At 44.9% G+C, this 15304-nt stretch overlaps 1 protein-coding gene across 3 annotated transcripts in view; it reads right to left on the reverse strand.

Moving 5' to 3' along the window:
- Positions 1-8847, reverse strand: part of ANK2 (ankyrin 2) — a 316546-nt gene extending 307699 nt beyond the window's left edge. The window contains exon 1 of one of the 3 annotated variants that reach the window (XM_088660406.1): positions 8118-8847. In XM_088660406.1, coding sequence (XP_088516532.1) covers positions 8118-8192 — 75 coding nt within the window. In that variant the 5' untranslated portion in view covers positions 8193-8847. The remainder of the gene's footprint in view (positions 1-8117) is intronic. The other 2 variants (XM_088660416.1, XM_088660409.1) reach the window with 2 other exon arrangements.
- Between the last annotated feature and the right edge of the window lie 6457 nt (positions 8848-15304).

Consider the following 15304-nt stretch of genomic DNA (forward strand, 5'->3'; position numbering starts at 1 on the left):
CCAGTGGTCAGGGATGATGGGAATTGTAGTCCAAAACATCTGGAGGACCAAAGTTTGGGGATGCCTGCTTGAGACCAAGCCAAGGTACATAAGAAGAGACTGGCTGAACCAGACCAAAGATCTATATCAAGTCCAGCAGCCTGTTCTCAGCAGCCCACCAGATGCTTCTAGGAAACCGACAATCAGAGCCTGAGAGCAATAGCACTCTCCCCACCTGTGATTCTTATAAACTAATATTCAGAGGCACACTGCTTATATCTGTGGTGGTAGAACATAGCAACCATTACTAAGAGGCATCAACAGCCTTGCCCTCCACAAATCTGTCTAATCCACTTTCAAATCCATCCAAGGCGGAGGCCATCTCTACATTCTGTAGAAGTTAATTCCATAGTTTAGCTATGTAGTATTTATGTGCTATGGTTATATTCATTATTGCTATTCAGAAGGCAGATTTTTCAAAATGTAGCTCACTTCGTTCATTTCTGGAAATTTTACAAAATAGTCAACATTTCATCCATATGATCCAATAAGCTATTGTTTAAACCTGCGGTGTATTGAAGGCATCAAATATTAAAAATGAATGCAATGAGTCAAGCTTACCAAAGTGTTTTCAGTAGTTAAACTACGGTAGCTTTCCCTATTTATCCCTTTACAGAGTGAGACCACTGTCAGGGCCGTCTTGAGCAGATCGCGCGCCCTGGTGCTGAGGGGCGTAGATCGCTCCGCCGCCCGCCCCGCCTTCGCAGGGCGCAATTGGTTTTCGCGCGGCTTTGCCGCGCAGCGCCCTCCTTGCCAGCCTGGCGCCCAGCTTACCAGCCCCACGCCATGGTGCACTGCGCCACCGGGGGTCTATGAAGAGCCGGCCCTGACCACTGTTGTTTTTGAATTGTTGTGGTCTAGGTTTCATCTCTGCATAAGCTGTCCATATCAAAGGGAAGAAAATCAAGAAAAATATAGGTGTCAAAGAGAAACACAGGTTGGCCCATTAAGTCCAATCTGAAGGCCTTGTTAGCATCAGGTGGCCCCATGGTTGTCTAGGAGTAGGTAGCCAGATCCAATAATGTCTGTATACCCCTCCTAGCCAATTAAAAGGCTAAGCAAGGAGTTGGGACCTGAGAAATCACTAGAAAACCAGGAAGAGTATATTTTCTACAATTTCCTGCACCCTTAGCTCCTCTGGTTCTTAATCTTATGCACAATGTTTCTCATCCTGAGCTAAAGGGAGCAATTTAGCCTTGCTCTGTGTCAATTGTTTAATCACTGCAAGCATTTCAGCTTGCCAGATGGTGGGGCGGTCTGTTCCATTTAGCTGCCTGAGGAGAAACAGGGAAGTGCTGCCCTCCATGCCCCCTCACTGCCTCCCCGAAGCCTCACTTACTGGGGTCACACTGCGGCAGCTTCTGGGTTCCGGTGAGATCTCGCAAGAGTGCCACAAAATCTCCACAGGGCTCATGCAAGATCTCACCAGAAGCCGCAGTTGCATTCTGGAATGGCATTGGAGAAGTGAGAAGTGGCTGCAGCTTCTAGTGAGATCTTGTGAAATTTTGCAGGACTCTTACAAGATCTTGTTGGAACCTGGAAGCAGCAGTGGGCAGGGTGCATGCAGTAGCGCTGCCCCTTGGATTCTGCTACCTGAGGCATCTGTCTCAGTCCACCTCATGGACAAGCCGGCCCTGTAGATGAAATGATCCCCCTTCTCCTCCCTTCCATGTACTGTTCTGGTGGTTCTCCTGACAAAAACACTGACCCAATATGGAGAATGGTGCACATGAGTAGATGGGGAAAAGCTTCCTTATGCACGCAGAAGTCATTGCATGGGCTTCCACTGACAGGACTCATTAGTTGGATCCTGCCCAAGATATCTCACAGTATATTAAAAATCCCAATTAAGTTAACACGATTGCCTTAATGTTGGTGTCATTAAACACAGGAAAGTTTCACAAGGTAGTTAATACCAACAATATAGTATGGGAAGGGGGAAAACATTCCAAAATTTGAAGTAATGTTATTTTAATCAATGCACCAGAGACTCTTAAATCCACCTGCTACTTGCTGTTCACAGTTCCAGCCTTAGCATTCACAATCTAAGGACACCCTTTACAGCACTTCCACATCTGAAGTCACAATTTCCAGGCACCAACCCATAACAAGCCAAATATCATCTACAAATTCAGTCTTATTCTTTTAGAAGGCTGGAAAGCACATTCAGGATGCAATCCTGAGGCTAAGGAGAGTGGGAAATTAAGTCAGTTATTCCACCTCATCCAACAAGTTGCTGGGTTTTCACTGGCAGAGCAGAAGTGAGGGCAAAGGAGCACTCAGATTTCTTTTTTTTAAAAAAACATACTTTTTATTAATTTTACAAACTGCAAAAAAGAAAACGGTACATACATAAACACCTTTTCCACCTCCTTCCCACCCACCCACACGGATCCTCCCCTGCCACAGAAGTATCTCATGTAGGTGAACAGTCAGAGATGGTCCATTTTATGCTTGGGTTTCTGTCCCTCTCCCCCTCCCCTGACCCCAAAGCCCCCCCCCCCCGCCACCAGGGAGCTCCAGCAGACCAGGGCAGTACGCAGGAGGACATCCATCCAACCATCTATTGTCATACCAAAAAAAAAAAAATTGAAATAGGAAAAAAGAGAAAAAAGAAAAAGCAAAAAAAGAGAAAAAGAACAGTACAAAACAGAAAATTTTTTTCTTACATTCATAATTGTAAAACCATATTTTGTGGGCTTCCCCTCCCCCCCCTCCCCGGTTTTCATCCCTTTTTTATCATCTTTAACAGTTTCTTACCGGTACTTTATAAAAATACACCTTTATATCTTATACAACTTATAAATCAATTATTATCATTTTCACCTAGTGTTCAAATCACTGAAAAATCAAACTCCCATTTTATCTTCCCGTGCCTAATTTTTACTCCCTCTATAAGCCTCCATATTTTCACATTTTTCCAAAATCCATTCACTTTTAAAACTATAACTATTCTCAATTTAACCTTACATCCCCGATTACCGGCTCCACCCCCCCAATCCAGCAAATTCCATAATCAGCAGACCAGTTATAAACCTGTTAATCCATCCTTATAATCACAACATCACTTTCCCTTCACCCCACCCCCTGTTTACAGTCTCTTGCCATCCAGGCCACCATACAAGACCCCTGAATTTCTTCTCTTCTCTGCATATTTTTTCCTTCTTCCCTGTGGGTGTTCTGGAGTTCCAGTAATACCAATCGTGCCCCCCTCAAATGCAGGGCACTCCATCCAACTTTTTGTAGAGTAAAGTCATCATTTTTTTCGTGGTGTGCTTCATTTTGTGTTGAATCATCACAGTCCTCGTCTTCATCTTTTTCTTCCAAATCACAGTCACCATCATTGTCATTCTCACATTCATCTTTTTCAGTTTCAAAAGCTTCATCTTCTAGAAAATCATATTCTGCCATCACCATCTGAAATTGTTGCTGTAACTCTTGCCGTTTTGTCTCCTCTTGACATAGTTCTATTCTTGTTTCCCACATTAAGGTCAAAACAGACCGCTGGAACTCAGGGGAACACTTTTTTGTTGACATAGTTCAATCCTGCCAAGGTCAAAACTTGTCACGTGGGGTGGAATATGATCACAGTTTATTTTCTCGACTCCATTTTAACAAGCTGGCTGCATTCTTTAAGTCTTATTGACAATAAAGTTCGAACTCACATTTCACAAACATTTAAACCAAAAAAGAATTTCCACAAAGTTCAGAAATACAGTGAAATAAAAATTGACTTATAAATCCTGTTCAACTCACTGGGTTGTCTGGGCTGCCGGCTCCCGAGGAAAAGAAAGGTTATTCTTAGTCTTTACCTCTTGCTGCAGGGCACTCATTTAGGGGAGATTCTCTTTGATGCCTTTGAGGGATCCTTTTAAGTTAAGATCTTCTGTTTACGGCTTCGGGTTTCTGTTTACTGTCTCTTATGTTACCGTGGGGGGGGGTTGGCTTCCTCTTTTCCCCCTCTCTCCCAAATCCAAATTGCCTTAATTTAAATTCCAAACAATCCAAATTACTCACAGTCTATTCATTTGCTAATTATTCTTGGAAGAATTGGCCGCCTCCACTTCCCAGACTCGCAGCTTCGCGCTCTCAGAGCAGCAGTGTCAGCCTGTCCGCCGCGGTTCACCTCCTCGCTCTCGGGGGCTTAAACAAAGCCGATCCGGGGAGGAGAGAGCCCGCTTTTGGCGCCGCCAGGCAAAATCCGTCCCCAAAAAGCTCGATTTGGGGCTTTTAAGGAGGTTTTGCTTCGCTGGAGCAATTCCCTCCACCTCTGAAGCGCCGAGGTCCGCTCCGCTGATCGGACCCCCGTCTGAGCAAAGATGACGCGGTCAACCGGAAGCCCCACTCAGATTTCTTTTAAATGATTTTCTTCTAGAACTATTCCCTTCCCATTGGAAACAATGAGTGGAAAAACAAATCTCTGGTTTGGCGACAGGTTGATAAACTGGGAAGGCATGGAATCCTTCGGATCCAACCCTCCTTCTGGTCCTCTCCCCATTTTTTGCTCTACCGATGTTGTTATTGAGTTAGGGATGTGGACATTTCAAGGAAGGGGATGAGGAAAGGCAATGGCTCAGTGGTAGAGCATCTGCCTTGCAAGTTGAGGGTTGCAAATTCAATCCCCGGCATCTCCAGGTAGGTAGGAGAGACCCCCCTACCTGAAACCCTGGACAGCTGCTGCCATCAATGTAGACAAAAGTGAGCATAGGACCTTCCTATGCTCCTAGCATATTTTCCTCTCTGTGGTGAGAGATCTCTGTCCCTAACCTTTGAAGAAGGAGGTCCAATGCCTCCTGTTTTCCCTTGACTGCCCTCCTAAGGAAGAATAAGAGTACTTGATCCAAATAACTTTACAATTACTTTTCTTGCTTCTAAAATTAAGCTCTGGTACAAGTTCAGTTCTCTCCCTACCCCCCACTTCTAGTTTCCAGCTGGCAGTGAAACACAAAGTGCCAGAAGAAGTGTTAAAAGAGTCTGTTTTAATGGTGTTTCTGACCAGAGCCAGAAACAAACACCAAACGCTTGTACGTTACCATATAATTCCTTGACAAATGAGTTTAATATACTGTATAAGAGAAGGAACCCCAACATGGCACCTATATTGTAATCCTTCAAGAATGCAGTCTCTTTCTTTTTCAGCTTCTTCTGAAGCACTTCCAAAATATGTGTACACATATAAGTGTATGCTTTTTAGCAGTCTGAAGTTGGCAGCATTTCTGTTGTATCACACTGGATAAAAATCAGGCGAGGTGGAGAATGACAAACAATTCTAGCAAACATTTAAATATATATGCAAACTGATGCACCAGTGCCCTGCGAGGTACCTCTCGCGCCTTATTTTACTTTTTTGTTTGTTCAATAGGATAGATGCAGAGGAATAATGCATGGGAGAAAATCTACTATGGAAAAAGTTGTATTATTAATGCATCTGTGCATAGCTGCAGTCCAACTATAAAAACTGAAAGTATACAACAGCTGTTCATCAATTAGTTTTTGATATGAACAAATATCATTTGCTACAAGGTATCAGAAATTTATTAAAGCAAAAGGTGACAGATATCACTTTTAATATCTGTGTTTTATTATACAAACACACACACACATTTGCCAAAGGCATGTGGTTACTGTCAGAATCTTAATAGAATTTTGCAGAGCTCTGTTCTCTGCAGCAGACAAATTCATTTTAGACAATTTAATGGATGTCACTGAAGACCACATTCATTAAAATTCAGATCACATAGCTAGACATTACCTTTTCTCATGAGTCAGTTTATATCAGTAAAAGGAGAAAATGTGAAAGGAAGTAAGGCAACAGAAAGGTGGAGTTGGGACATGATTCTGTTATGAAACAGAATGAAAAAATCAAGGGCAGTATGTATTTATGTACAATTCAAATGAGTTGTCCAAGGACTGTGTACCTACAGTACTGTATTCCAAGTCCCTTTCATTTCACTGAATGTGCTCTAAGCATGACTAAGCCTACATCCAGCTCAGTATCACTAAAATTATTACACTAGAAGTTAAAGAGTTGCTTTGTTTTTGTTTTGAAGGCCTAATATAAAGGTTATTACCAGATAACCTTCATGTTTATAAACTTTCAACACTCACTGAAATCTCTCCTTTGCTGGTACTGCAGTTCAGACCTCTTGCAAATGACATTTCCCTTCCTCTCGTCTCCGGTGTTATTTACCAATGACAAAATCCAGGCTGAGCTGGTAACCAAGAAAATAACCTTTCTCTGTTACCTATACCAGAGCCAAACTTCACTATCTTCATACTATAACAATGCATGGTGGTAGCATAGGCAGCAAAAGATAGAATTCAGACCTCTGCACTCCTCATACATCAGCAATACATCCTTGATTCAGTGACACACTTCCACTTTCATCCACAGACACGCAAAGACTGCAGCAATTGTCATGCACAATGTAAACTGCAATCTGCATTCCTCAATAACATGCTGGCTATGGCATGTCTGCATAAGGCAGGTAGTGCTTATTTATGTCTGTCAAACAGTGCAGCTCTTTTGTGCCATACAGCATGCTGTCTGCAGTTGTGTTGTCTTTGACTGGCCTATGATCTGCAAGCAATGCATTTTGTACCTCAATGAATTTTTTATTCCATCTGATCTTTTCATCTATGAGATGGTTAGTTTCTTTGAATGGTTGGTGCTGCCAGTACATAGTTGGTTGGATGTTTGATGGGAAACGGGTAATTGTTTACGATGTCAGAATGAAGCACTTGAGCTGAATCCTTCATGTGGGAACTACCCACTGCTGGACTTAGTGTGTGCCGGGCCAGGCACTGTGCCAATCAGTATAAATGTGTAGATGGGCCTTGCTATATCTTTTGTGTGGTCTGTAAGCCATGCAACACTGTGTTTGTTTTGTGTAGGATCAGTACAGTTCTCAAGGGGGTGGAGTGCTGCAGTATTTGGTGTGTGGATTGTCATGCTATGTGTTTGTATATAGTAAGTAGTATCTGTATCATGTGTCTGCAAAGAAATCTGAGAAATGCAGTGTCTGGCTAATGGTCTGCATTGCACGTCAGCCTGTAGTATTATGCAGCTGTAGCACCATGGTAGGTGCTTGCATGCACATAAGGTCTGTAGGCTCTTATCAGTCTGGGGAAACTACTATGCTAGCATCTGTCTGAGACAAAGGAGCCTAGCAAAGTGCCTTATACAAAGTCAGACTGTTGGTCCATATAGCTCGGGGTTGTCAACATTGACTGACAGTCGCCTTTCAGGGTTTCCAATGGGGAGCAAACCCAGCCCTACCTGGAAATGTCAAGGACTTGTTCTTCCACTAAGCTTGTTCTTCCACTAAGACATGGCCCTTCCAAACAACAGTGTGTATGGTGACCATGTGCCATTACTTAAGTCAAGATACTTGTCTGACATGCCTAAACAGCGTTGTCAGTTTTTCATAGGCTAGATGTCCATATCAAGGTGTGCTTTGGGTGTGGAGGATTCCTAGGGCACGGGCCTGATGGCTTATGGTGTAGTCACCCTGCTGAAGCTAAGGAGCCATTAGATCAGGGTGGGCACCCACTTCCTGGGTAGGCACCCACTTGAAAAGCCCCTGTAAGACCATGTTAAGTTTAGTGAAGGAAGAAAGGTGGGGTGCAAATATATTAAATAAGTAGCGTCTGTCCTGATGACCAGAGAAACACCAACGTATTAAAAAGAGCACCGCCGTTTTGAGTGGCTTTGCTAGACAGTGTGGCAACACGAAGAGACAGCGGACAGGTGGAGCGGTGTGATGGATCGAACCTGGAGCCCGGCGTGTGACTCACAGCGTCCGTCCGTCCCCGCCACCCCGTTGCACATGCCAGCCTAAGTTTGTTATCCCAAACCCCTTGACTTCCAAGCAGACCCCACCCCATCCCACCCATTCGCAATATGGTTCCTTCAAACAGGTGCAAGTTAAGCTCGAAGCCGCAGGGCGGGTGAGTGAACGACTGCGCGCGTCCGCGGAGAGGCCGTTCGCGCCTCCGGCTGCTGCAGCCTGAGATAAAAGCGCCCCTCCGAGGGCGTTTCCCGCCCTTCCTCCCCAGGGCCGTGTGAGCGCACCCACCTGCCGAAGGCGTGGCTGGCTGGCTTGGGGCGACGTCCCGCCTCCAGGGACCCCCGGGGAGGTGGGGGAAGCCATCTTCCCGCTCGGGGGCTTCTCCTTCCTCTCCTCCTCGCTGTCCCCGTGCGGCTCTCCTTCCAGTCCCGCCGTGCTGGGTCTGGTGGCAGCCTCCTCCTCCTCCTCCTCCTCCTCCTCCTGCTACTCCTCCAGCTGCCGGCCTCAAGCGGACCGGCGCCAGCGGAAGGCAGGCGCTGGGCTGCTCATGCCCCGAGGTCCCTCTCGCCTCTTCCTTTCACCTTCCTCCGTCCCGCCTGCAGCAGCCGCCCTTCTCGCAGCAGCCTCGGCCAGAGGGGAGAAGAGAGGAGAGCTGGTCTCGTCGCCGGCCAAAACAGCACGCCCGGATTCCCTCAGCAGCCCGCCTCCGAACCTGCAATAGGCTGGACGCTGCAATGGTGGGGCGCGGGGGGGGGGAGCGTAGAAAGAGAGAGAGACAGAGAGGAGGGGAAGGGCGGGAAGAAGGGCACGCGACTGGTCAATGAATGACCTTCCCCGAGAAAGCCGGAGGCGGCTGCGGCCGCCGCTGCTTCGGCTCCCTCGCTGCGCCCTGGCGGTTGGAGAGCTGAGGCGCTTCTTCAGGAGCGCCGCAGCCGCCCGGCTTAGTGCAGCGCCAGCCTCCAGGCTGAGTCTCTTCTCTCTCTGTGTGTGTGTATGCGCGCGCCCGCGTCTCAGTCTCTGTCGGGGGTGGGAAGAGAGCGAAGCGCACCAGCGCTCGGATTATTATAGGAGCTCTCTCTCCCTCACACACACACGCACACAGAGAGGTGAGAGGAAAGGAAGGCTCGGCTCTGCATGAGGTCATGGACAGCTCCTTGAAAGAAGGCTTGCTTCGCTGCTGCTGCTGCCGCCGCTGCTGGCGTACAGTGGTGGCACAAGGGGCAAACGGGTGGGGAGGCGCAGAAGGGGCGAGGCACGTTTCTAGGTGGGCGAGCGGTGCCCCACATGTTTAAGATCTCCGAATGGAAGACAGCCGGGTGTGTGAATGGCAGGAGTCCAGCAGTCGGGGTGGGTGGGTGGCTGGGGACTGGAGGGGGCGGGTGGGAATGCCGGGCTGTCCAGTCAATGAAGAAAGGCTCAGGACCCCACCCCGGCACCTCGCAGGATTTCTGCTCTGCACAGTGACTTCATTTTTTCCTGTCACGGCTTTGTAGGCGTCGTGAGGCGGTGGCCTTAGCGTGCAGCGGAGGTGTGGTCGCCAGGGGAAGGGCTTTCGCCATCATGCTGCTGCTGGGCAGCTTCATCCCTCTTAGGCAGGCGCACCAGTGGGATGAACAGAAGCAAACGCTCTCTGCCTGTGCTAGGTAAAAGTAAAAGGTAAAGGATCCCTGGACTGGTAAGTCCAGTCAAAGGCGACTATTTGGTGCATTGATCATCTCATCTTGCTTCAGGCTGAGGGAGCCAGCATTTGTCCACAGACAGCTTTCCTGGCCATGTAGCCAGCATGAACAGAGCACACAGAAACTACCTTTACCTTCCCGCCGCAGCGGTACCTATTTATCTACTTGCACTGGCCTGCTTTCAAACTGCTAGGCTGGGACATAACAATGGGAGCTCACCCCATCGCGGGGATTCAAACCGCCAACCTTCTGACCTGGAAGCCCAAGAGGCTCAGTGGTTTAGACCACAGCGCTACCAGTGTCCCATATGCTACTCCCATGGTGTTCTGAGTAGGGGCTTACTCCCAGATAACTTGGTACAGGATTGCTGCCTAAAGGCTCCATTTAGTGGACGACATTATGGCTGCATTCCTATAGCCCAGGGGTGGCCAACTCCCAAGAGACTGCTATATACTCATAGAGTTAAAAACAGGCAGTGATCTACCCCATTTTTGGGGATTCAGGTTGTTGAGCTTTTTTAAGGGAAGAAAGCCTGTTTTTAGGGGTTCAGGTCAAAGTTGTTGAGCTTTTTTGGGGGGGAAGTCAAAGTTGTTGAGCTTCTTTGAGGGGAGCCAGTGATCTACCACAGACGTCCGGTGATCTACCGGTAGATCATGATCTACCTGTTGGACATGCCTGCTATAGCCTAACGTACCTGGGAGTAGGTCAGTAGTGCTATATCTGCTATATGAGCAGGGAGAGCAGTGGGGTTCCTTGGCCTCCCCATCCCCAGCAGAGCCATCCCCGGTGCTCCTCCAGCTTGTGTGGCAGCCAGCGCCGGGCTGGGGGATCCTTTACCTGCTCGGCTGAGGGGAGCAGCAACCGCAAGTCCTCAGCCGAGCGGTTAAAAGATGTAGAGCAGGGGTAGGCAACCTAAGGCCCATGGGCTGGATGCGGCCCAATCACCTTCTCAATCCGGCCCGCAGACAGTCCAGGAATCAGCGTGTTTTTACATGAGTAGAATGTGTCCTTTTATTTTAAATGCATCTCTGGGTTATTTGTAGGGCATAGGAATTCGTTCATTATTTTTTTCAAAATATAGTACAGCCCACCACATGGTCTAAGGGACGGTGGACCGGCCCACAGCTGAAAAAGGTTGCTGACCCCTGATGTAGAGGGAGGAACAAGCTGTATTGGTGCCACTCCATTGCAGCTGTTTTCTCCCTCTGTGCAGTATGAGGGCAGAGTGGGATGGCGGTTTCACTCACCAATATATCACTGGTGAAACCGCCACTGCAGTACCTCAGCTACCAAAGCTCACTGGAGGAAGTCGCTAGCAGAGGGACTCGGGAGCATTGGGAGTTTCAACAGCGATATACTGCTGAGTGAAGCCGACATCGGTCTGCTCTTCATACCAGTGCTGGCGATATATTGAGATATCGCCCAAACCTAGAGTCCACAGTATTTAGCTAACTGGGAACCACTGACATAGAGGGTTAGTCTGCATGCACTGCATTTATATCAAATATGTCATGTCTTGGAAGGCACATTCTGTAAAAGTCGTATCTCAATGCATTTTTTACTGATGGAAAATATGAGTCAATTCCCTGACATGTTTAAAGACGACGTGAAATACAACAGAGTCATTTAGAATGTCAAATATACTCCTCTGTCCTCAGAGTATCCCTATGTTTACCGTATATTTTGAAACTGAACACAAGTTGGATTTTTTTGCATCCACAGAAGATGCCACATCTGAATTCTAAATGTACAAACAGCTAATATATGCTACTGTATGTCTCCCCAGGTCATTTAAGCCCTTAATGTATGACACTTCAACAGCAAGGCTGTTATATAGAGCAGGAGCAGATTAACACTTCAGTGTATAAAAGACCAGTTCTGTTGAAGAATACAGATTTGAAAATTTATGGTGGAGAGTAGATTGGAATAGGAGCAGAGAAGGAAAAATGTATTGACAAGAGGATTCAAAGCAGACAGCCACCTCCATCATGAATCTATTTATTATGAATGATGTCCCATTGATTTCAACAAAGATCAGCTCAGAGGTAGCGCCTGATGCTTTAAGAAAGTGTAAAAAGAGCAGCTGGCAGCAGAGATGTGTTGGCATTGGCAGACTCTGCTTGGCTCAGCAGAGAGGGTTCCCAGAACTACTTGGATCAAGATATTTTTAAAGATCACATTATCTTGTTCCTAAAAATCAATAGTCATTACAGGAATGTTGAGTATGTTGGGATATAAATGTCTTCCATTCCACAGACCACTCACTTGATGCTTGTGTGGATGAGTGTCAAACCTGTTTTTCTGCCTTTCCCCCCTGCTTATTTTGTTTATGCATCTGTGTATGTGTGTTGATATCAGTGTTAACACATACACATCCAGTTCAGGTCTTTGCACAGATTCACATATCTGCCTATATTCTTCATTCTGCAGCAAACATCTTCAACATCCTTCTATTTCTCTTGGCATAGTGTAAATTTGAGCTTGGTAAGGACAACACATTCCCTAATTCTGAACTGATTATTTGAAGCAAATGTCAGCAAAACCTCAATATCAAGTGTTTCCCAGTGGCACACCTGGTAATCAATATTCACATAGAAAGTAAGTTATAGTTGTAAAATTTCCTTTTCCGTTTTGCTATTTAAAGGAATCTAAACTGATGTTTTCGTCCTCCATGTAGCAAAGGAGCACCATTATCTCCCCATAGCAATCGCCATCCTTTCACATTATGTAAAACATAAACTGCTGAAAGAAGTCTCCATAGAATTGAGAATGCTCTATCAAGTGATGGCACTTCCATTATAAATATTGTTTTTCCTATGCTTAAAACACAGCGGCCACACTCAGTTTGTTAGTAATAAAACTTTATAAATGTTAAACACACACACACACAACTGCTGTAGGCTTCCCCCAGATTTGTAAATATAATGCCATCTGTAGGATCATTTAAACCCACTTTGGATTAATCTGGTCTCATGAAACCTTTTATTTATACCATCATCATTTATTTGTAAGCCACCTTTCCATGCTCAAGGCAGCTTGCAACATCAAAAGAAATTACATAATTCACTCTAATAGTCACAAAAATATAGCAACATCTAAAATAGCCATAAACAATAAATTTGTGAAAACATCTAATTAAATATACAGTAAAATTAAACATTCCGTGCATAATTAAAAACAAATGCAAAAATAGTATTCCAAAACCAGCAAAAATAATGCATATCCAAAATTAAATATTGACCCCAACAAGAACTTATAAATAACACCCCACCCCCAATAGTCTCTAGACATCCTGAGAAGCTGGCTGTATTCCTCCCATCTTCCCTAATGCATTATCCGCTGTTTGTGCCTGGGAGTTAAAATGCCCTTTCAAAACAAAAATGCTTGTTGAGTTGTCATCGTCCTCCCCATTAGAACAGAGATTTCACAGTCCAGTTGCTCTTTTTGGATAAGTGGCCTGCAACATTCGTATAATCCACTTATTCTGAAACATTTCAATTATCAGCCCACAGAAGGTCTTGCACCATTACCAGCTACTTCCAGATCACTTCTTGCATAAGATGGTTACATAATTGCAACTAACATTCTCTTAAACTGCTTTTCTTTCCTGCCTTTTGTCTGTGCATCCCATTATAGAAGCATGCACTACATGCAGTGCCAAGGGGTTTTGTCCTACTATAGCATGGTTATAGACATGCCCTGTACAAATGCATTTACCGGTAATACCGGTAGTTCTTCCCAGGAACACATATCTGCAGCAAACCTCTCCCCAATCCTCCCTGTTACATCTAACTGCTTAACCTACCAGGAGGAAAGGGCTATGGCGGTTGTGGTACCGTAGTCTATCCAACTGATGCTTATTCAGCAGTCAGTCCAGCTGAGTTACCTCTAAAACAGGGACAGTGGACCTGTGAAACTTCAGATGCCGTTGGACTCCTATCAGCTCCAGTCAGCCTGGCCATAAGTTAGGGATGATGGGAGCTGGAATTCAATAAATTCTGGACCACAGGTTCCCCATCCCTTCTGCAGAATAAGAACTATGGATTGCAGATCCATAGTTTGCACATCTACTCAGAAGTAGTCTCTATAGAGTCCAGTGGGACTCTATAGAGCTAAATGTGAATAGAATTTCAGTCATACACATGGATATTTACTGAACAGCCATGCTTTTAAACATCTTAACCTGACACTGGTGAATATTGGAATTGTTTCAAAGATTGTATACATTCAAAACTGGATACATTCAAAACCTTTGCTGGGAATAAAGGTACCTCAAAGTAAACTTGAAATAAAAAGAACATTTAGTGCAAGATAGATCACTGAGGGAACCACGTTATACGTTTATTGTAGGCAGAGGGTATCCGCTTTGATTTAAAAGTCCCCTCTAGTGCTTTATTTTTTTGCAATTGATTTTCCGTCCTTCACATAAGGAAGCCTAAGAGCTGCTTTCAGTATAACTTTGGATGATGGGCATCTTAAAGCCAGAGCTTCAGGTTCTGTGTTGTGTTTTAGAAATCCATATATTTTCACTCTCAAGCAAGCCTTTGGAAAAACTTGAAGACTGGTTGGCTTGTTTTGAGGGTATACATAGGCATAGCCAGGATTTTTGTTGGGAGGGAGGCCTTTTGTTGGGGGGGCAGAACCCCCGTTTGCTATTTATTTTTATTGAGGGGGACATCTGCCCCTCCCTGCCCCCCTTGGCTATGCCCATGAGGGTATAACTGATATTAATGTGATGTCTCTGCTGCAACCATTCTAAAGTGATGCCAATCTGTATTTTCCCGTTTTTAAATATGATTGGTAATCTGGCAGTGGGAATCCCAGACAAACATCCAGTAAGATGGCTGGGTAGTTGACTTCTTTATTAACTGGTTTATCAATCAGTCTGTATCTCACTGATTTCAACAAACCTTGGCAATTTTAAACTAGGCATATTCTGATTTTATTGCTATGCTTTATTGTTAGTTTTTATAATTTGTTATTTGGGGTCAGGCTAATTACTTGTAATGTTATTGCTGAACTTCTGATTTTAACCTCTATAAATTCCAGAAAGGAGTAGGTGCATCAACATGTTGTAATAAAGGAAGAACGAGTGCCCTGTAGAGTTTTAAAGAATAACAAATTTGTTGTGGAATGAACTTGCATAGGCAAGTGATAAAGGCAAACATACAGGTTGAAATCATTCCCACTGAAATTGAAGGGAATTTTTTGAAATGTTTAATTGTTGACAAGTATCAACACCACCACAGTGATAAAATAAATGAATAAAGGAACCGTTTAATTGTGGACAAATCACACCCTTACAATGAAGGTTATGCCCTTAAAGTGCCATTTTTCTGCTCAAAGGCAAGTCCCACTCAAGTCCCTTGCTCCAAGGCAAGGGTGCATAAAATTGAGCCTGGGAAAAAACACATTAATTAAGAAACCCAAGCATAAGGAAAAAGCATTTTCACATATTACCTGTGATTTATATATACCCTTCATCACCCAAACATGCTAATTTCATCTTGAATATAGAAGGGAGTATCCTTGCAAGAAGTCTGTTCCTGTTGTTTTCACTATTGGCTGCCTCCCTTAATAAGTAGTTATTCTTTATTGAAGTAAACTAATTGATTTTGTTTTGAATTGTTTTATTGATCTTGTAATGCACCTCATCAACTGAGTCATATTCTGGTGGAATGGTAGGATAAAAATATTTTTCAATTAATATTGATAGTCAAATCTCATTCCTTTGACATTTTTCCAGAAGGGTCTTCCATCTGTTTGGGGAACAGAATGTCCAGTTTTGGAACAGGT

The sequence above is a fragment of the Zootoca vivipara genome, chromosome Z1 (assembly GCF_965207765.1).
Source record: "Zootoca vivipara chromosome Z1, rZooViv2.hap1.1, whole genome shotgun sequence".
In the NCBI taxonomy this organism is placed as follows: domain Eukaryota; kingdom Metazoa; phylum Chordata; class Lepidosauria; order Squamata; family Lacertidae; genus Zootoca; species Zootoca vivipara.